This window comes from Kogia breviceps, chromosome 17 (assembly GCF_026419965.1).
Source record: "Kogia breviceps isolate mKogBre1 chromosome 17, mKogBre1 haplotype 1, whole genome shotgun sequence".
Taxonomy (NCBI): domain Eukaryota; kingdom Metazoa; phylum Chordata; class Mammalia; order Artiodactyla; family Physeteridae; genus Kogia; species Kogia breviceps.
This window is the reverse complement of record NC_081326.1, coordinates 40,607,067-40,630,517: the sequence shown is the minus strand read 5'-3', so window position 1 is coordinate 40,630,517 and position 23,451 is coordinate 40,607,067. Positions and strand designations below refer to the sequence as shown.

Genomic DNA, 23,451 nt, shown 5'->3' with positions numbered 1-23,451 from the left:
TCCATTCCCATTGCCATCATCTATGTCCTCATTACTTCACATCTGCATTATCAGATCAGTGTCCTGGCTTACCTTCTCAAAGCACATCATCTACAGTCACCAGATTGAGCTTTCTGAAACAGTTCCCCAACTTTTACATACATCAGAATCACCTGGAGGGCTGTTTAAAGCACAAACCCCAACCCCAAGCATGTTTTAATTTGTTGGGTCTAAGTGGGGCCTGACACTTTGCAAAGTAATAAGCTCCCAGGTGAGGCTGATGATATTCCAGGGACCATACTTAGAGGAACAATGCACTAAAACATCCCCCTCCAACTCTGACAAAATCAATGATTCCTCATGTCCTCCACATTAAACGTAATTACACTTACAACTCCCCAATCTGGTACTTCAGAGGCTTCATAAATCTGGTCTCTTCCTCTCACCTCAAAATTTCATTTCTCTGATCTCCTTTGAAACCTTGCTCCAGTCAAACTGCTCTACTTGTGTTTTACCCAGTACATGATGCACTCCCGCTTTCTTGTCTTGATCAGGTATAGAATGCCTTTCCACCTCCTGCCTCTTGTTCAAGTTCAACCTTTTCATCGAGTACACCCAAAACCTACATTCTCAATGTAGCCAGCCCCCATCAGACTTCTGCTACCTCTTCTAGACTCCTGTAGCATTAGCTCTCCAGCTAAATCTAAAGTGAATAAAATTTAAACTGCATGGCATTTAGAGCCAAAGGCTCTCTGGGTATGAATCCTGGTTCTTTCATTAGCTGTGCAACCTGACTAGCCATTTAACCATTCTGAACCTGTTTCTCCCTCAGTAAAAGAGCAATAACAATATCTATTTCTATTGGGTTGCATAAAGAATTAATTGAAGCAAACTATTTAAGGCTTTGGAGATGCATAAACAAAGTAGGTGTTTAATAAATGTCAATTTCCTTTCTTGGAACTTCCCTGGTGGCTCAGTGGTTAAGAATCCGCCTGCCAATGCAGGGGACACGGGTTCGAGCCCTGGTCCAGGAAGATCCCACATGCAGTGGAGCAACCAAGCCCGTGTGTCACAACTACTGAGCCTGCGCTCTAGAGCCCACGAGCCACAATTACTGAAGCCCGCGTGCCTAGAGCCTGTGCTCCGCAACAAGAGAAGACAATGCAATAAGAAGCCCGCACACTGCAATGAAGAGCAGTGCCTGCTCGCCACAACTAGAGACGGCCCACATGCAGCAACAAAGACCCAACACGGCCAAAAATAAATAAATTAGTTAATTAAAGTAAATAAATAAATAAATAAAATTTAAAAAAAATTTTTTCCTTTCTTTGTCCCTTTCCTCAATCATGCATTTAGCACTAACTATAAAATATATTACACTAATCATGTACATTTTAAGCTTACCCTCCTCTCTTTTAACCAGACAGAATATTTCTGAGGAACCAAAAACATGTCTAATTCATCTTAGCAACCCTAGTACCTGGCAACTTCTGAGCAACTGGTAAGCTCTCAATAAATATTTACTTAAAAATATGATTAATTTGAGAAATAATGTAAGGCAAGTGGTTCTATACAGCAGCTTTCCTCTGCAGAAATTAAATCTCTTACAATTACATTTATCCTTAAAATATTCTCCTATGACAAAGATAAAATGTATTTTACAAACAGAAAAACTAAAAAAGATCTAATGGGAGTCCCATTAGATACTTAATATTGAATAAGAGAAAAGTCATTATAAAAGCATCAATGAAGGAAAAATCTGCTCTTCGAAGTAAATTTGAGCCCCAAAACACTAATGGGAATACAGAGAAATAACGACAAAGAATCCAGAGATAATGCTGGCAACAAGTAACGGACTGCCTTTTTTTTTTTTTTCCGGTATGCGGGCCTCTCACTGCTGTGGCCTCTCCCGTTGCGGAGCACAGGCTCCGGACGCGCAGGCCCAGCGGCCATGGCTCACGGGCTCAGTCGCTCCGCGGCATGTGGGATCCTCCCGGACCAGGGCACGAACCCGTGTCCCCTGCATCGGCAGGCGGACTCCCAACCACTGCGCCACCAGGGAAGCCCCGGACTGCCTTTTGAGGACATGTCATGTAAGCATGTGACTGTTGTACTTCTAAAATAGCTGACAAATATTGGTAAGTGCATTGACAGGTGTCAAGTCACATTGGTAAAACACATTTCCTGTCCTTTAGCAGAGTCTCTAATTTGGAAATCAAGCAGCGACAAATTTCTATTCTGTTCTCCAGTGTTGCTGACTTCTACGCTTTTCCTAAACAGGATCCAGCGTAACCCGTTGCCATAGAGCTAAAGGTGACCCAAAAGATCATTGTGTGTGAATATTGTGGCAGAAAAAAAGGTATAATCTGGCATATTGGCATCTGGATGTTTTCCTCCAAATACAGAGCAAAGTGCCCCAAAAGTTCAAGCTGATTTTAATTCACTATACAGAGGCTACACGGTCTGGTGAGAGAACAGTAGGAACCGGGTCACCTGCTTTGTTGTAAGAACCCTACCACGACTGATCACATAACCTCAGACAAGTGGATCCCTCCAACAACAGTCATCTCCAGAGTAACCACCATGTATCAAATATCATACGAGATGATGGGGACACAGAGGTAAAACGTGTAATCCATGTTTTCCTGGAACTTACAGTGTAGTGTTGAGTCAGGCAGTTGGAGCAGACTGCACGGTTGTTCACCAAACTCATTTTCCTTTCACCGCGAGCATGAAGATAGACCAAAGTTCCTAGCCTCCACGTAACTGCATTGTGGCTGGTGGAATGTAAGCAGTGAGGTATGCCATACCCAGGCCTGGCCACAGAAAACCTCCCCCTTGATTATCGACTTTCCTCTCTCCAGTTCCTTATTTGCCAGCTGGATGCAGGGGACCCTGCAGACGACTCTGATTTCATAGAGGTGATGGAGCCACAGATGGAAAGGAGCAAAAGTCTACCTGCTGAACACCCTCCTGGAACTATTATGTGAGCAAGAAAGAGATTCCTATTGTGTTAGGTGTCTAAGGTGTTTGCTACAACAGTTAGTCTACCCTACCAAAGCATGAACCCAAACTACCTCCAAGATACTATGACACAGAGTATGCACGGGATGACATGGGATACCAAAAAGAGGCAGCTCACCTGGGCTGGAGTCGGATATCAGGCAGGGCTCCCCAGAAGAAGAAACACTTAAGATGAATCTTGAAGGACAGTGTGAGATAGTGAAGAAGGGAATAGAAGGTTGCAGAGGAGAAAGCATTTGCAAAGTCGTGAAACTTGGAGGAAATGGGGTGCACTGGGGAAGTCTTAGTGATTCCTGACTAGTAGAGTGTGGAGTGATGTTGGGAGGTGGAGCTGCTCAATATGCATTGGCTGAAATGACTGATAAAGAGCAGAATCCAGGAGATGTCGTAGCTACTAGAAATGATGGATAAGGGAAGAGGAAAGAAGTAACCAAGGACCATCTAATTTATAAGGCAGAACAGATGGCATTCTCTTCACTGAGATAGAAAATGCAGGAGAAAGAGGTGAAAGAATGAGTTCAATTTTGAAAAAAAGGAAGAGAAGAGAAAATAAAGGAAAAGAAAAGAAACTGAGATAGCTATGGAACACCCCAAAGATAAATCGTCAGGTAGTTAGATGTATGGACCTAGAGCTCAGGCAGTAGACAGAAGAGGTGGGTTTGGAAAGGGTCACCATGCTTAGGGCTGAAGTCATAAGCATGATGGGATTGCTCAGGTAGCATATTAACAGTGAGAAGCCAGAGAAACAGGGAAGAAAAGGGAACGTGGGAAAGAGCAGGAACTAGAGAAAGAGAAATTATGAGAAAGAAGTCATAGAAGCCAAGGAGAAGAGATTGAAAAAGCAATCAATAATAAGGAATGCTTCAGAGTGGTGAAATAAGGTGATGGCCTGAAAAATGTCCATTATATTCAACCAGGCAGCTATGTGTGACCTTAACAACTTCCATTTCAGTATTTGCAAGAACCAGGTTAAAGTGATCTGGACAGTGAATGAGGGATGAAAAATTACAGATAGGAATATAGAATACTCTTTAAAGAAAATTGGCTCTAAAAAGCAAATTAGCCTGAAGTGGACAAAGAGACAGTTTGTTTCATTTTGGTTTTCATTTTTCAAGATGCAAGACTTAAACATGTTAACATGCTGAATTCTCTGAACTTTTCTTTCTTTATCTTAAAATGGGGATAATAATGCCCCTTCTCCTTGGTCCACTGGATTATTGTCAGAACAAATAAGATGACGTATGTGAAAGATTCTAAAGTACTATGTAAAGAGCAATGTTATTTTGTATTCATAAATGTTGAAAATATGGAGTTATAAAAGTTACGAGTCCACTGAACTATGTCTGGCTATCAAATCAATGAAAAAATTACAATCCGTCTGGATCTATAAATATTAAGAAAAATGTCTTGAATGCACACTGCATGTTGGCAACCCCAAATCTTAGAGGCTAATGACAGATTTCTAAGTCGTTCGCTGGACGAAATTCTTCTGGTGCTCCTAGGTTACAGACTGGGCTTCCAGATGTCTTCACTGTACCAGGAAAAAATGTCAGTGAACCCTGGCAGATTGCTGTGCCTTAAGTCATCTGGGAGTTTATGAGTCTTATGAGTAGTAGTTGTTAAATAAATATTTCTGGCATTCACCCAGTTTCACAAAGCAACAGAGTAGCTCCACAATTTAGATCGCAGGACCAGTGAAATCATGGTGAACGGCCACAAGTTGCTGACTGTGTTATTCTGAGGGGTGACTGAGGTATTCTGGGAAGTACGCTAGCCATTTCAGGACTTCCCTCCTGGGAAGAGTAACCATACAAAAGAATATGGTCCAATCATTATCTCACTAATCACCAAAACTTTAAAGACTCTACAAAGAGCATTATTTTTAGCACGGTGACATCAGTGTAACTAGGTTTTCTCTCATAAAACTTCTAACAAGAGGTTTTAGCATGCCCCATCTTCCTCCCCTGGGATGATACCTTATCCTCATAAAAGAAAAATGTCCCTTTCCTTTGCCTTCTTGGACAACTCCTCTGACTGGGTTTCCTAGTTGCTGATGTGTCCTCAGTTATTTTTAAGGGCATAGGGTGCTAATTATTTAAGGTCAAGCAGCTGTGACTCCAGCTCCAAAGAGCAATTGTGCAGAATAAAGAATGCCTCCTTTACAAAAGATATTAAAGATCTAGTCTTGAGACTCAAATAAACCCTATTTGCAATTATTTTTACATTTTTTTAATCTTAGAGAGACCAGGCAATAACACTAAAATGGTGCTTCTTTTATCCATGTTTCTCAAATATTTTATCCTTGATATGTAGCTATTAAACTAGGCCGAATGTCTGCAGGTCAATTTTTGGACTTTTTATCCACTGCAATGCCGAATTTTCTCCTACAACTGAGGATCTTTGCATGTTGCAATTACCTCAATCAGAAATACGAAGAAAAAGACAAAACTTACGCTGCCCTCAAAATAGACCTTTATAAATATCAAGTATCTTTCATAAGTTTACCTCATTCAATCTTAAAATAATTTTGTAAATGTATTATTGTTAATATCACCAATTAATAGAGAAGAATGCTGAGGCTCAAAGAGTTTTCAGAACATTCCCAAGGTGGTATGAGATTGACAGATACAAACTACTATGTATAAAATAAATATGGAACAAGAATATATTGTATAGCACAGGGAATTACAGCCATTATCTTGAAATAATTTATAATGGAGTGTAATCTGCAAAAATACTGAATCATTTTGCTGTACACCTGAAACTAATATAATATTGTAAATCAACTATACTTCAATTTAAAAAAAAGAACATTCCCAAGGCCTCACGGTTCTTCAGAAGCAGAAGCAGGTCTACATCCAAGGTCCTCTGCTGCCTCCACTCTTTCCACTACACCATACATGGCCCTATCATGTAACCTGCTTTATTTGTATTTCACTTCTCTAGCAACAATGGAAAAAAGCCTGGCTGCCTCTGAAGTCTTTAGGAATCTTTGATGAAATGCAGACGCGAATTCAATTCTCCCTCCAATGAAAATATATAAAATACACTGGTTATATATAGAATGTTATGGGATCATCGTGGATGTGGAAAGCTTTGTAAAGGAATGCACAAATGCTGCTTGGAATCCTGAAAAGGCCGAAAAAGATACTGCAAACAAATGAACAAATGTAGAATGGGGGAAAAGTTCCATGAACAATCAGTATTTTCTTTTGACTGGTTTGTTTTTATTTCAAAAGGGCTTCTCTTTGATGGAAAAACCCTGGTTTTTGAAAGCATTTCAAATGAACATAATGACCAACCTGTAGATGGAGAAGGAAGCCACCGATCGAATGAGGGATGCCAAAGCCCCCACTTTGGCAGCTTCCACCGCCCCCTGGACGCGGTATTGTACTGCCCTCGAGTAGTTGGTATAAGGTTGATTGTAAACGACAATCTTCCCTCTTGCTTCTGGGGCCCTTCTCTGCAGTTCATCGAAAGAGGTCACCACCAGAACTTCTGCTGTAATGCCTACAAATAAAAGTCATACAAGGTTAACATATGGTTTCCGATCAGCCAGGGTGAACTGGCACACAGAAGGTCACACGTGTTCTATCCACTACATCTGGCAAACTGGTTTGCAAAGATCAAAGTTTCAGAGCCATTTGCCATGGGAGAAAGATTCTGGGGGTTAGCCAGTTTCCCAAGAAAGAGAAAAGGCATTCAAAAAATATACAACTCATAAGGTTTTTCAACTCACTTGACTAGCTGCTATTAAATCACAAATTGCTTGAAAAGATGTCTTTTTTTGCCTCTTTCCCACAGAATGACACTAATTATTTATTTTTTAAAATGCATTTTAGAGAGCTCCCCTTGGGATTAATGAAACACATATTTATCTTTTCATAAAACTATTTTGATATGTTGCTAAACAACCTTCATTGACATCACACAAAGGATGGCAGTTTATAAAGAATGTTCTTAGAAGCCAATGATCTTCATAAATCCAACTTTTAACAAATGGTTAATGTAACCTTTCTCAAGAGCCACAAAAAGTCAGCTTGTTTTCTTTTCTTCCTTGTACCAAACCCTTTTAAAGAATGTGGAAACTTCCCATGCCTCTCGCTTTATAGTACTTGTTCATCACCAAACATATCACTATCCTTCAGATAAAAATTCTGAAGATGTTGTATAATTGTCTTATAATCCTGTTGTCTCACTTAGAAAGATGTGGCATATTTCCTCATACCACAAGACTTGCCCAGATCTTCCTGATTAGGGAACAGGATTTCACAGCTTGCAAGAAGTCATTCAAAAACTGCCAGACCACTGAAGATTCAATTTGATGGAGTAGTTAGTGTGACAAGAAAAAAATATTTAGCAACAAAGGCCAGATGCAGTAGCTAAATATAACGATCTAAAATAAAGTGTTAGGCACCTACTGTTTTATGGCTTTAGCCATGCAGTCGTGAAATATGTCAGTAAAATCCAAGTATCAACATAGATTTGGCATACTTCTTTAATTTTGCAAACTAGAGAACTGGGTTCTTCTGGAAGCTTAACACACATCATTAAAATAGTAACTGTTACTTGGAAAATCCTTTTAAAATGCACTGCAGATATGAGAGAATTCTTGCTTTCAATATGGACCCCATCATAATGGACCCTTTGAGCTGGCTCCTCTCCAACTTCCACCATCCGGACTGAATTTGTACTTCCACTTTAATGTGATTGACTACAGATCCATAAGCATGTCTCCACCAACATTCGGAACTCAGAATTTAATTTATAATCTAAAGAAAGCAATGTACAATTATGAAAAGTAAGGATGCCACTAGCTTTTTCACATGATAAATATGTGTAAAAATACAAATAAGGGTTCAGCTAGACAGATTTTGAGATTCATAACTTTCTGAAACCTGGAGTTACCTTGAAATTTGACTGGTGTTATTGTTGGCATAGCACAGGAATTTTGTTGATGGTTTTCAGCTGCTCCTAATGAATAACAGATTCAATGGTCCACCCAAGGGGTGTCCCAGCAATAGGGTAATTTTGGCATCTGGATTGGAGCCACTAGAAATGAAGCCAAATTTCTATAAATTTTCATAGGCCACTGCAAAATTAAAGTCATACAAGGATAGAGCTTCACTATAGTTTGTGGTTCAAGTTCTTTTAACAAATGTGAGTGATGGAATTCTAAAGAGCCAAAACCTAACCTAGACACCAGATGCCAATGCAAAACACTAGTAGCAGCTATAGGTCAAAACCTATCACCATGAACTTGGAAGAAGTGTTCAAATTAATCTGTTTTCCTGAAAGCTTAGCGTCATCTCCGATTCCTCTGTCTCCTTCATCCTCCAGATCTCATCCGTCCTCAAATACTGATAATCTTACCCCTTAAGTGTTGATTGAAAGCAGGTCCTCTGCTCTACCACATTAACACCCTCTCACATCAGGCCCTGGTTATCTCTCTGTTGGACTGCTATGAATTCCTCCTCCTCCACCCACCACCACCAGCGTCCCAGCCTCCAGCCCAACTCCCTCAAATTTAACTGCCACAGAGCTGCCAGGGTGAACAAGGTGAACTGCTGAAAAGTCAGATGAGCCGATGTCACCATCCCCCTTGCCCCCTGTCCCGTCTGCTGACTACCCATAACTTCAACATACCAATCAAAGCCTATCTATCTCTGTAGACACAGGTTCCCTTTTATGTTAAATTCGATCAATACTAAACTTGAAAGTTCCCACTTGCACCACGCCAGTCCACTTCTCAGCATCTTTGTTCATATGCTATGGTACATCATGTCTTGTTGACCCCATTCTCCTAACTTTGTCATGTGACTAACACCTATTTTATCCCTCAGGATGCCATTTAAGAATCACTCCCTCCGACTCTACTCCATGTTCTGTAATAACCTATATGGGAAAAGAATCTAAAAAAGAATGAATATATACAGATGTATAACTGATTCACTTTGCTGTATACCTGAAACTATTCCAATTAAAAAATAAAAGAAATAGATGGAAAAAAGGAAAGAATCATTACTTTAGGGAGCCTTCCCAAGGCCTCTAGCCTCTTGTCTCATCCCCCTCCCTCCACCTCCAGGAAGGCTGGTTCATGTACCACTCTCCTCTGGACTTTCAGAGGAGAGTTCATACCTGGGCACTAGACAGTGAAACGGTTTATTTATGACCCTCTCTAGCACCTAAACTGTGAACTCCTCAGGGTTTGGGGCCATGTTCACTTTTGTTTGTATCTCCTGGGCCTAGCCTAGTGCTTGGTACATGTGTAGGAAGTCAGTCAATAAACTTTACTTAAATGGCACTGCTCCAAACAAGGGACCATTGACTGGGTCTAAAGCATTTCCATAAAAGTGCAATTTACCTTTAAAGTTTGATAGTGCTTCTCCCACAATAACTCAGGCAGTCTGACTCTCTGATCACCCAGAGCACTGCTGCCCCAGAATAACCAAGCAAAACAGGTCCTGGGGCAGTCAGAACAGAAATATAAATTCCAAATATGAACACTCAGATACTGAAACAACATAAGAAAGCTCTTCTGGGGCTTCCCTGGTGGCGCAGTGGTTGAGAGTCTGCCTGCCGATGCAGCGGTGGGGGGGGACACGGGTTCGTGCCCCGGTCCGGGAAGAGCCCACATGCGGTGGAGCGGCTGGGCCCGTGAGCCATGGCCGCTGAGCCTGTGCGTCCGGAGCCTGCGGAGAGGCCACAACGGTGAGAGGCCCACGTACCGCCAAAAAAAAAAAAAAATTAAGCTCTTAGCGCCTAGTTACCCTTACTTTATATAAAATTCTAAATCTAGTGCTTAAACCTATGAACTATAAGAGACAACAAATCGAAAAGAAGAGATAGGTTTAGAAGCTGATAGCAGTACCACAAAAAACAATGTCAGAGACAGGAACGTGAAACATAACAAATACATACTTACAGACTTCTTTGCAATGTCGGAAGTGTTCTGTATCTGGGCTAACACAGTAGCCATTAGACACATGTGGCTATTGAACACCTGAAATGTGACTAATGTGACTCAGAAACTGAATTTTTAATGTGGTTTATTTTAATTAATTTATATTTAAATTTAAATAGCCATATGTACATAGTGGCTGCTATGGAGAACTCACAATCACTGCAGGTTCAGCCATTATGTAGGCAAGTAGCCAAAAGCATCTCTGCTGGCCCTGAGGGACTTGCTTCACAACAGTTCGGTAACAGAAGTGGTAGTCACAGACCAGGTGGACTATATTCAGTACCCATTGTTTGGGAAGGCAGGGTGTGTACAAAATACTTAAGGAAGATTTTTGCTCAAATTTGAATAAAATAAAACCAGGCCATCTGGAAAACTTCACTCTTCCATATTAGTTTGTGGGGGGGGGGTTGTTTTTTGTTTTGTTTTGTTTTTTTTGCGGTACGCGGGCCTCTCACTGTTGTGGCCTCTCCCGTTGCGGAGCGCAGGCTCAGCGGCCATGGCTCACGGGCCCAGCCACTCCACGGCATGTGGGATCTTCCCGGACCGGGGCACGAACCCACGTCCCCTGCATCGGCAGGCGGACTCTCAACCACTGCGCCACCAGGGAAGCCCTTAGTTTGTGTTTTGACACATTTTACACAAAGGAAACGCTTCTGCTCTCCTACAAGTCAGCAGGCTCCTATTCTTTTCTGTCCTCTCATCTCCTTTTTCCAATGCCCCCCTTCCAAAAGCTAGTACATGAAAACCTCAAAGAACACAAAACCAGTATCAGATGCCCCGACCTCCTTATTAATAATTATAACCCACTCCCAATCCCCATCCCTCTTTTCTGGCTGAATTTTTCAATATCAATTATCAGCTTCCAGCTGCATCCACTACAGTAATGTAAGCTCCATGGGGGGTGAAAATTCTTGTCTGTTTTATTCATTAATGTTATCAAAGTGCCTGAAGTGGTGCCCGAGATGTAATATGTGAAATTCACTCACACACACTTATAGGCACGAATACACACATGTACACATGCATATACTGAATGAATAAAAAGAAACCAAAAATAAAAGTATAATAATACCCCATCCCTACTCACTTCCCCAAAACGGATACTTCCAAGGAACTTGGATATTTCTGTAGGTCAGCATAATTGATAATAATAAGAATAGCCATATTTGAATATCTAATGTTTATACTTGTGTTCATAGCAACTCTGCAAAGTAGTTATTAGGAAGACACTGAAGTGCATAGAAATAAGTTTACACAACTATGAGGTGCTGAAACTGAGAGTTGGTCGTCTGAACCCAAGGATCACACTCCTATTAACTGCATTGCTATCTTCTTTCACAGATGTAAAATATATCTAAAGAAAAGCTCAAAAAAAAAAAACAAAAAACCAAGAGCTCAGGATTTTCACTTTAAGAGGAATAAGAAGAAACATAAATAAGTATACAAAAGCCTGCCTAAATTTTCAGTTATTTTTTCTCAGTCTACTCACGGTCTTGCTCATAAATCAGAACGCTGTTATCACACTAGGTCCCAATCTACTCATAGGGGAGTTTGGAAGGGATGCTTCACTCTAAGACAAGAGTCATCAGATTTTAGAGTAATGAAAAGGATTATGACAGTTCATTCTGAAGAAAATGTAAGACTGAAGCTATAAATATTCATATTATAAAGTGACTCTCTTGGCTACAGCTGATTATATCACAAAAATAGTAGAAAAGTTCTCAGGTTCCCCTCTATTCGCCACACCTAATTTTCAAAATTGACCAATTTATTTTCTTTAAACGACTTACCCTGTGCAACAGATGCTGACTGCTGTGGTGTTGACTCAGATATTTACTCTATGGAGAATTTGATACACAGACTCTAATCTCAGTCTCTTCTGACCTGATTTCTCCCAAGAACAGTTAAGAATAGGAAGATAATGAAGTGAGAATTTTACAATGTTTTCTACTATTAAAAGACTATAGACAGAAAAACATGTCTCTGGGGCTCAGTTCAACGTGCTAAGTCTTAGGAAATTGATTCTGATTTCCGAAGACTTCACCCCAAGCAGGAGTTACTCCAGCCCCACCCAGAAGGAAGCCTAGTGTCTTACTCTTACCACGTAGTCTTTTGCCAAATGCACCATACAAGATAACTAGGTCCAATGCAATGGCTGGTTTCCCTGAATTCAGTTATGGAGAAAGGGTAAGAGTCGTTCTCAGAAATTCAGTGTTTTGGCCTGAAGCAGTAAGGAAATTGCAAATTCGTGGCAAGGCAGATAAAATAACCTCAGAACAGTACTTTCTGGGTGTCCACTTGTTTATGGAATGTATTATGATTGTGCAACACCCTTTTCATGGAAGAACTAGCTTTAAAGATTCGAAGTCATTCAACAAATGTACAGCCCTCCTACTGGGTGGGCTTTGTGCTGAGTACTGGGGATGATATGAATTTGATCAGTTCCACTCCTATCCTCAAAAACTGTATAATCTGGGGAAGAAAAATAGGTGAGCAATAACTTTAAAGAGAGCACAGAATGTCACAAGTGCTCAATGAAAGTACAAAGTAAAATTTCACACACACACACACACAAAATAACATAAATCAGTATCATTTCTGACTGAGGGGAATCTAGAAAGTTTCCAATAAGGTAAAACTTTAAGTGGGCCTTAAAAGATTTTAATAGCCTGATAATAAAGAAAAGGGCATTCCCAGGTAAAGCACAAAGAAGGGAAGACAAAAACAGATGAAACATCTATTCCTTTACAGTGAATAGGAGACTTCCTGCCAGGCCCCAAAACAGACAGTGGGACATTCTAAAATCTTCTAGTTTTAACCAAGACATTTATGGACCCCTATCATTCTTTGAATTCCAAGAAGGCAAGCAAAAACAGTCTCCTTAAAATAATTTTCAGGAAAAGATGAATAAACTCAGCTATTAGTTGAGTCAAAGTTAGAAGAGCAAGAGGCAAAGCACAGTTGCAAACGACTGTGACCCACCCTCTCCAAACTGGTTCCTGAAAGTGGGCTCAAATCAAACCTGGTCCATCCACCTTGCAAGCGAGCCCAGACCTGACTTCGTCACAATCCATGGACACAATAAATTATCATCATCTCTAGAAAGGCAGCCGTGTGCCCAGCGAAGCAGCATGCCACAAAGCCGTCTTTCCATACTAACACTTGAGGACGAGCCACAAGCAAGGCAGCTTGTCTACCTTGAGCTCTAAAATACAGAATTTACACACTTTGTCATTTGCTGGAGAGGTGCCTACCCTAGGACCATTATGTTTGAGTCAACATGTAATGTAGGCCACTCAAGTTGTCCAGAGGTCCAGTTCAGCAACATCCAGCAGCCACAAGCACAGGGAACAGACCAATCCTTAGCGATTTGATCACTTAGAATCCAAACTGCTTCCACAGCAGGAAAGGCAGTCACACTTTCAGGTACCTTGATTAATTTTAGCAATTATCAAAGGGAGCATTCATAGTCTAAAAATGAGGTGTATTGTGTTTGAAACACAGTTGCTCTGAAACATGGTTTGTTTGAAACATGTTTGAAGTGGTTGCTTTCTCCCCAAACAGTGGATATTTCCTTGTAACAGGGATTGGTGTGGGTGAGCGAGGGCTTTTGCAAAAACCACTGTCATCTAATATATCTGATAAAGTGAGCAGCCCTAAGGTACTGTGTACCTCAGTCAGCTTCCAGCGGTATTTAAGGAGTAAAATTTACAGGCCTTAGTGATAGTGGGGATACAGAGGTGAGTTTCTGTAGACTGAAACAGGACTCGTTACCATGGCCCAGGAGGCCTCGCCAGCTTTGCTGAGAAGGTGAGATCCAGAAATGAGTGTTAACGGGCTAGGGGACATTGGCAGGGAGGCTGGGGAGAGGCGGGAGGGAGGAGAGCACTGAGATTACAGTAAGCAGAGAGTGACGGCGAGAATGGCATGAGAGGAGTCTGGTGGTATGTAGGTGATATCACATGGGAGCCCTGTAGCTGTACTGAGGAATTTGGGTGGGGACAGAGAAGTCAGGCACATGCAGATTTACATTTAGAAAATATCACTAGGCTTAGTGTGATGGAAGGAGGCTTGGAAGAGGTAAACAAAGGAGGTGGGCTTGGAGGAGGGCTATTTAGGGGGCTACTGCCACATTCTGGCTGGGAGGTGACAGTGGCTTGGAGTAAGGCAGGGCAGTAGAGACAAAGAATAGTGAACCACTTTGAGCGACAGTATGGAAGGGACACCATTTACTTTGATGGGGAAACTGATTTCGTGGAGTTTTGCATTCCACTAACCATACTGCCCAATCTGTATCGTGATTGTTTTCCTGGGGAAAGTTGTACGTAAACCGAAATTTAGTGATCAGATCATTCAAAAGAGGACAATTTTTAAATTTATTTTTTTAAAATTTTTATTGGATATAAATTAAATAAATAAAAGCTGATTTACACTGTTGTGCTCATTGCAGGTGTACAGCAAAGTGAATCAGTTATACAACCACTCTTTTTTAGATTCTTTTCCCACATAGGTCATTACAGAGTATTGAGTAGAGTTCCCTGTGCTATACAGTAGGTCTTCGTTTATATATAGTAGTGTGTATATGTCAAACCCAATCTCCCAATTTATCCCTCCCTCGCCATACCCCCTGGTAATGATAAGTTGGTTTTCTGCATCTGTAACTCTATTTCTGTTTTGTAGATAAGTTCATTTGTACCCTTTTTTTAGCTTCCACATATAAGCAGTATCATATGATATTTGTCTTTCTCTGTCTGAATAAGGTGAACCCTATTGGTAAAACAAGCATCTTACTCTCAAACATTTTTACAAACAAAAGTATTTATATATTATTACATTATGCATTCTTCAAGATATACTTAAAACGGGGTATTTTCTTTATCAGTAACAAAACGTGTCCATCATTATGTCCTGGCTATAAAGCTCACTAGTCTTTGATCCTAAATAAGTTGCTTAACTTTCCCCAGCCTATAACATGGGAATCACAATGACCTTGATACCACCAGGATTCATGGGAGCATTGTATGAGATGACAGAGGTAAAAATTTCTCTGTGTGTTATAAAGCATTATAAGACAAGAGTAGGTATGCAAGGGTTCTGGACACATACAGAATAAGTATAAGCAATAAATACATGATTTATTTGAAATTCCATTTCACGCAATTACCAGGAATAAAACCAAAATAGTGGCTCTGACTTCAGCAAATATGGAGCCTCTTGGCTCAGAGCAGAGCCAGTCTTTATCAGGTCAGACAGCTCCAGAGGCTGTATGACTTCTTGTCAGTTTTGACTAAAGCAATAACTTAGGCAGACCCCACATCAGGCTGTGCAGAGAAGCTGAGTAGGTTTCATGGGTCTACTCTGGCAGCAAAGGGTACAGAAGGTGAGAGAAGCAGGGAAGGGACTCTTTTTGAGCAGCATCAGAAGAACGGGCCACTGTAGAAAAAGATGCCATTGGCCCTACCTAAACTTACATCTATGTTATATTCTACTATTTTCTCTACCCTTTCTCTATAAAAGAAGGACACATGCCCATCAACTGCCGTGTAAACTGCAGGGTCTCTTGGAACACAGTGACACTGGGCTTGTCCATGACATTCACTCCGGCCAATGGAATGTGAATGACCAGTGCGTGTGGTCACAGCTGAGCAGGAACTTTAAGCGCCATTTGCACGTTTTGACTGTTGCTAAGAGCCCTTTATGTTTCAGCCACAAGAATGGCATGTTCCAGATGGGGGTTTCTCCTTCAGCCTGGATCCTGCAGTGAAAGAGATAACTGAGGCAGAAACAAAGACACTACCAACTTTATACATATATATATGTATGTATATATATACACACACACATATATGTCATATATATACATATATGGATATATATGTATATGGATATATATGACATATATATGGATATATATACATATATATGTGTGTATATATATACATATACATGACATAAATCTTAGTGGTTGCAAGCCATAGAGATTGGGGGTTGTATGTTATCCCTGCATTACTGAGGAAGAGCTGAGTAATGCAGGAGCCCTGCATTCAAAGTTTCTATCGGGGCATTTCACAATCTGCAGCTGATGACAGATAAGATATAGAATAAATATATTTAATAACTTAGGGAAGACTGTTCAGTGAAAATTACATAACTACTGTCTTCTTCCTATCACACATCAAAGCGATCAAGTGATTAACACCAAACAGTAGAAAACAAACAAATCTGAAGAAGAATTTAGCAAGAGTCAGTGATTTAACACATGCAGACTAAATGACAAAGCATTTAAAATAGGAGATAAACCCTAGAGATCATTAAAATACAGTCTTGGCAGCTCAGTTAGCTAACCTACACAGCCTGAAGGGGGCTAGTGCACCACAGCTAGCCGGGAAAAAGTCTGGACCTGCCTAAGAGGCAAGGGATCATTGTTTTGGGGTGCATGAGGAGAGGGGATTCCTTCCCTGTGTGCCCACAGAAGGCAGAGCACTGTCTAAGCAAGCTCCAGAGACAGGCATGAGCCACGGCTATCAGCTCAGACCCCAGAGATGGGCATGAAATGCTAACACTGCTGCTCCTGCCACCAAGAATCCAGTGCGCAAGCACAGGTCATGACCCACACACCACCCTCCCCCTGGGAGCCTGTGCAGCCCACCACTGCCAGGGTCCCGAGATCCAGGGACAACTTCCCCGGGAGAACTCACAGCACACCTCAGACTCTTCCAATGTCACGCCAGCCTCTGGCGCTGCAGGCTCTCCCTGCATTCCAATTATGACTGCTGTACCCCTCCCTCCTCATGGCCTGAGAGACCAACAGAGCCCTAATCAGCCGCTCCTGTATGGGCGGGGAACAGAGGCCTGAGAGCAACCTACACGCAGAGGCGGGGCCAACCCAAAGCTGAGCCCCAGGAGCTGTGCCAACAAAGAAGAGAAGGGGAAATCTCTCCATGCAGCCTCAGGAGAAGCAGATTGAATCCCCACAATCGACTTGATGAACCCTGCATCTGTGAATACCTGAATAGACAACGAATGTTCCCAAAATTGAGATAGTAGACTTTGGGAGCAACTATAGACCTGTGGTTTGCTGTCTGTGACTGATTTGTTTCTTATTTTTATGTTATTTTTAGTTTAGTTTTTAGTACTTGTTATCACTGGTGGATTTGTTTATTGATTTTGTTGCTCTCTCTTTAAAAAAAATTTTTTTTACTTTATTACTTTTTCATTATTTATTTTATTTTATTTTTTCTTCCTATTTTTCCTCACTTTTCTTCTCAGCTGTGTGGCTGACAGGGTTTTGGTGCTCAGCCAGGTATGAGGCCTGAGCCTCTGAGGTGGCACAGCCGAGTTTAGGACGTTAGACCATGAGATCTCCTAGCCCAATGTAATATCAATCAGCTAGAGCTCTCCCAGAGATGTCCATCTCAACACTAAGACCCAGCTCCACTCAAGCTCCAATACTGGACACCCCATACTAAACAACTAGCAAAACAGGAACACAGCCCCACCCATTAGCAGAGAGGCTGCCTAAAATCATACTAAGTTCACAGACATGCCAAAACACACCACGAGATATGGCCCTGGCCACCAGAAAGACAAGATCCAGTCCCACACACCAGAATACAGGCACCAGTCCCCTCCACCATGAAGCCTACACAAGCCACTGAAACAACCTCATCCACTGGGGGCAGACACCAAAAACAACAGGAACTACAAACCTGCACCCTATGAAAAGGAGACCCCAAACACAGTAAGTTAAGCAAAACGAGAAGACAGAGAAACACACAACAGATGAAGGAGCAAGGTAAAAACCCACTAGACCAAACAAATGAAGAGGAAAGAGGCAGTCTACCTGAAAAAGAATTCAGAGTAATGATAATAAAGATGATCCAAAATCTTGGAAATAAAATGGAGTAAACACATGAAACATTTAACAAGGACCTAGAAGAACTAAAGAGCAAACAAACAATGATGAACAACACAATAAATGAAATGAAAAATTCTCTGGAAGGAATCAATAGCAGAATAACTGAGGCAAAAGAACGGATAAGTGACCTGGAAGATAAAATACTGGAAATAACTGCCACAGGGCAGATTAAAGAAAAAAGAATAAAAGAATTAAGGACAGTCTCTGGGATAACATTCAGCCCACCAACATTCGAAATACAGGGGTCCCAGAAGAAGAAGAGAAAAAGAAAGGGTCTGAGAAAATATTTGAAGTGATTATAGTTGAAAACTTCCCTAACATGGGAAAGGAAATAGTCATCCAAGTCCAGGAAGTGTAAAGAATTCCATATAGGATAAATCCAAGGAGAAACACACCAGGACAAGTATTAGGCAAACTAGCAAAAATTAAATATAAAGAAAAAATATTAAAAGCAGCAAGGGAAAAGCAACAAATGACATACAAGGGAATACCCATAAATTATCAGCCGATCCTTCAGCAGAAACTCTGCACCAGAAGGGAGCGGCAGGGCATATTTAAAGTGATGAAAGGGTAAAATCTACAACCAAAATTACTCTACACAGCAAGGATCTCATTCAGATTTGACAGAGAAATTAAAACATTTACAAACAAAAGTTAAGAGAATTCAGCACCACCAAATCAGCTTTACTAAAGGAACTTCTCTAGGCAGGAAACACAAGAAGAGAAAAAGAACTACAATAACAAACCCAAAACAATTTAAAAAATCATAATAGGAACATACATATCGATAATTACCTTAAATGTAAATGGATTAAATGCTCCAACCAAAACACATAGACTGGATGAATGGATACCAAAACAAGACCCGTATATATGCTGTCTACAAGAGACCCACTTCAGACCTAGGGACACATACAGACTGAAAGTGAGAGGATGGAAAAACATATTCCATGCAAATGAAAATCAAAAGAAAGTTGCAGGAGCAATTCTCATATCAGACAAAATAGACTTTAAAATAAAGACTCTTACAAGAGACAAAGAAGGACACTACATAATGATCAAGGGATCAATCCAAGAGGAAGATATAACAATTGTAAATATTTATGCACCCAACATAGGAGCATCTCAATACATAAGGCAAATGCTAACAGCCATAAAACTGGAAATTGACACTAACATTACTAACACTAACTACTAGGGGACTTTTACACCCCACTTTTACCAATGGACAGACCATCCAAAATGAAAATAAATAAGGAAACACAAGCTTTAAATGACATGATAGACATGAGGGACTTAACTGATATTTATAGGACATTCCATCTGAAAACAACATAATTCACATTTTTCTCAAGTGCTCATGGAACATTCTCCAGGATAGATCATATCTTGGGTCACAAATCAAGCCTCAGTAAATTTTTAAAAACTGAATTCATATCAAGTATCTTTTCCAACCACAATGCTATGAGACTAGATACCATTTGCAGGAAAAAAAACTGTAAAAAATACAAACACATGGAGGCTAAACAATACACTACTAAATAACCAAGAGATCAATGAAGAAATCAAAAAGGAAATCAAAAAATAGAAACAAATGACAATGAAAACAGGATGACTCAAAACCTATGGGATGCAGCCAAAGCAGTTCTAAAACAGAAGTTTTTAGCAATACAATCCTACCTCAATGAACAAGAAAAATCTCAAAAAAACAACCTAACCTTACACCTAAAGCAACTAGAGGAAGAAGAACAAAAAAACCTCAAAGTTAGCAGAAAGAAAGAAATCATAAAGATCAGATCAGAAATAAATGAAAAAGAAGGAAATGATAGAAAAGATCAATAAAACTAAGAGCTGGTTCTTTGAGAAGATAAACAAAATTGATAAACTATTAGCCAGACTTATCAAGAAAAAAAAGGGAGAAGACAAATCAACAGAATTAGAAATGAAAAAGAGGAAGTAACAACTGACACTACAGAAATACAAAGGATCATGAGAGATTACTACAAGCAACTCTATGCCAATAAAATGGACAACCTGGAAGAAATGGACACATTCTTAGAGAGCACAACCTTCCGAGACTGAATTAGGAACAAATAGAAAACATAAACAGACCAATCACAAGCACTGATATTGAGATTGTGATTAAAAATCTCCAACAAAAAAAGCCCAGGACTGGATGGCTTCACAGGAGAATTCTATCAAACATTTAGAGAAGAGATAACACCTATCCTTCTCAAACTCTTCCAAAATATAGCAGAGGAAGGAACACTCCCAAACTCATTCTACGAGGCCACCATCACCCTGAACCAAAACTAAAGATGTCACAAAAAAGAAAACTACAGGCCAATATCACTGATGAACATAGATGCAAAAATCCCCAACAAAATACTAGCAAAAGAATCCAACAGCACAGTAAAGGATCATACAACATAAGCAAGTGGGGTTTATCCCAGGAATGCAAGGATTTTTCAATATACACAAATCAATCAATGTGATACACCATATTAGCAAATTAAAGATTAAAAACCAAATGATCATCTCAATACATGCAGAAAAAGCTTTTGACAAAATTCAACCCCCATTTATGACAAAAACTCTCCAGAAAGTGGGCATAGAGGGAACCTACCTCAACATAATAAAGGTCATATATGACAAACCCACAGCCAACATCATTCTCAATGGTGAAAACTGAATCCATTTCCTCTGAGATCAGGAACCAGACAAGGTTGCCCACTCTCACCACTACTATTCAACATAGTTTTGGAAGTTTTAGCCATGGCAATCAGAGAAGCAAGAGAAAAAAAAAGGAATCCAAATCAGAAAAGAAAAAGTAGAACTGTCACTGTTTGTAGATGACATGACACTATACATAGAGAATCCTAAAGATGGTACCAGAAAACTACTAAAGCTAATCAATGAATTTGGTAAAGTAGCAGGATATAAAATTAATGCTCAGAAATCTCTGGCATTCCTATACACTAACGCCAAAAAATCTGAAAGAGAAATTAAGGAAACACTCCCATTTACCTATGCAACAGAAAGAATAAAATACCTTAGAATAAAACTACCTAAGGAGACAAAAGACCTGTATGCAGAAAAGTCATGGAAGAGATTAAAGACGATACAAACAGATGGAGAGATATACCATGTTCTTGGATTGGAAGAACCAACATTGTGAAAATGACTCTACTACCCAAAGCAATCTACAGATTCAATGCAATCCCTATCAAACTACCAATGGCATTTTTCACAGAACTAGAACAAAAAATTTCACAATTTGTATGGAAACACAAAAGACCCCGAATAGCCAAAGCAATCTTGAGAAAGAAAAACAGAGCTGGAGGAATCAGGCTCCTGGACTTCAGACTATATTACAAAGCTACAGTAATCAAGACAGTATGATAATGGCACAAAAACAGAAATATAGATCAATGGAACAGTATAGAAAGCCTAGAGATAAGCCCACACACATATGGTCACCCTATCTTTGACAAAGGAGGCAAGAATATACAGTGGAGAAAAGACAGCCTCTTCAATAAGTGGTGCTGGGAAAACTGGACAGCTACATGTAAAAGAATGAAATCAGAACACTTCTAACACCATACACAAAAATAAACTCAAAATGGATTAAAGACCTAAATGTAACACAAGACACTATAAAACTCTTAGAGGAAAACATAGGCAGAACACTATGACATAAATCACAGCAAGACTCTTTTTGACTCACCTCATAGAGAAATGGAAATAAAAACAAAAATAAACAAATGGGACCTAATGAAACTTAAAAGCTTTTGCACAGCAAAGGAAACCATAAGCAAGATGAAAAGACAACCCTCAGAACAGGAAAAAATATTTGCAAATGAAGCAACTGACCAAGGATTAATCTCCAAAATATACAAGCAGCTCATGCAGGTCCACATCAAAAATGCAAACAACCAAACCCAAAAATGGGCAAAGACCTAAATAGACATTTCTCCAAAGCAGATATACAGATTGCCAACAAACACATCAAAGGATGCTCAATATCAGTAATCATTACAGAAATGCAAGTCCAAACCACAATGAGGTATCACCTCACACTGGTCAAAATGGCCATCATCAAAATATCTACAAACAATAAATGCTGGGTGTGGAGAAAAGGGAACCCTCTTGCACTGTTGGTGGGAACATAGAGTAATACAGCCACTATGGAGAACAGTATGGAGGTTCCTTTAAAAACTAAGAATAGAACTACCATATGACCCAGCAATCCCTCTACTGGACATATACCCTGAGAAAACCAAAATTCAAAAAGAGACATGTACCACATTGTTCACTGCAGCACTATTTACAATAGCCAGGACATGGAATCAACCTAAGTGTCCATCGATAGACGAATGGATAAAGAGGATGTGGCACATATATACAATGGAATATTACTCAGCCATAAAAAGAAACGAAATTGATTTATTTGTAGTGAGGTGGATGGACCTAGAGTCCATCATACAGAGTGAAGTCAGAAAGAGAAAAAGAAATACCATATGCTAACACATATATATGGAATCTTAAAAAAAAAAAAAGGTTCTCATGAACCTAGTGGCAGGACAGGAATAAAAATGCAGTTGTAGAGAATGGACTTGAAGACACAGGGTGCGCTGCTTTCTATTAAGCATTGTAGAGGACCCAAAGATAAATAAGACAAGAGCCCTGTCTTCAAAAATTTTACAGATTTGACAAGACTATAGATGTCTCTCACAAGCAAAGGAAGTTCTAACTAATGCCACAAGGAGTTGGGTAAACAAATCAATGTGATGCTGAGTGAGCCCAATCTTCAACCATTGAAGGTGAACAGACTTTACCTATTCGATTTGGTTTTGCATCACTATATCCCAGAGCTGAGATATGATGCCCTTCCAATGAAATAAAATAACTCATGTGTGCAAACTGTGTCACTCTGTAGAGTACTTTCACATACATCCTCTTATTCACGTCTCTTAGCAATCCTACTCAGGAGATAGGACTATTTCCCTCATTTTCTGTATCAGAAAGCTAAGGCTGATACATTAAACAACTTATCCAAAGTTCTTCTAACCACTGAGAGATTGGGTTTGAACTAGATCTTTCTTCTTTTCCGATCTCTTCACAGTCTCACACTGCCTGACCACACTTCCCTAACATACTTCCATTCATTCATTCACTCTCGTTTACCGACCATCAGCAACATGCTGGGCCCTGCGGGTAAAAGCATCTAAGATATGGTACCCAGTCTCTAAAAGAGTACCATGTTTTGGGGAAGTCAAGTCCATAAAGAGCTAATTATAGTGTAATCTGGCAAGTGTTATGACAAAGCTAACGTTAGACGGCGATACCCCAAGGGGTCCCGATATTTAGAGGTAATGAAAAATCAAGGAAAGCCTGCTGAAGAAGGTGAATTCCAAACGAATCTTCAAGAGTAAATAGGAGTTAGACGGGTGAGGGAGAGCGGAAGTCAGAGCCCCAGGGGAGGACACAAGAGGAAAGTCTTACAGAGTCTTAAAATAGTCTTACTATTCCAGCCAAGTGTTCAGCATAAGCAAATGATAGCAGA

At 40.1% G+C, this 23,451-nt stretch overlaps 1 protein-coding gene across 3 annotated transcripts in view; it reads right to left on the bottom strand.

Annotated features, from left to right (window-relative positions):
- CPQ (carboxypeptidase Q) overlaps nucleotides 1-23,451 on the bottom strand; it is a 438,744-nt gene that overhangs the window by 300,146 nt on the left and 115,147 nt on the right. For all 3 annotated transcript variants that reach the window (XM_067017081.1, XM_067017082.1, XM_059043627.2), the window contains exon 3: nucleotides 6,306-6,513. In XM_067017081.1, the coding sequence (XP_066873182.1) occupies nucleotides 6,306-6,513 (208 nt within the window). The remainder of the gene's footprint in view (nucleotides 1-6,305; nucleotides 6,514-23,451) is intronic.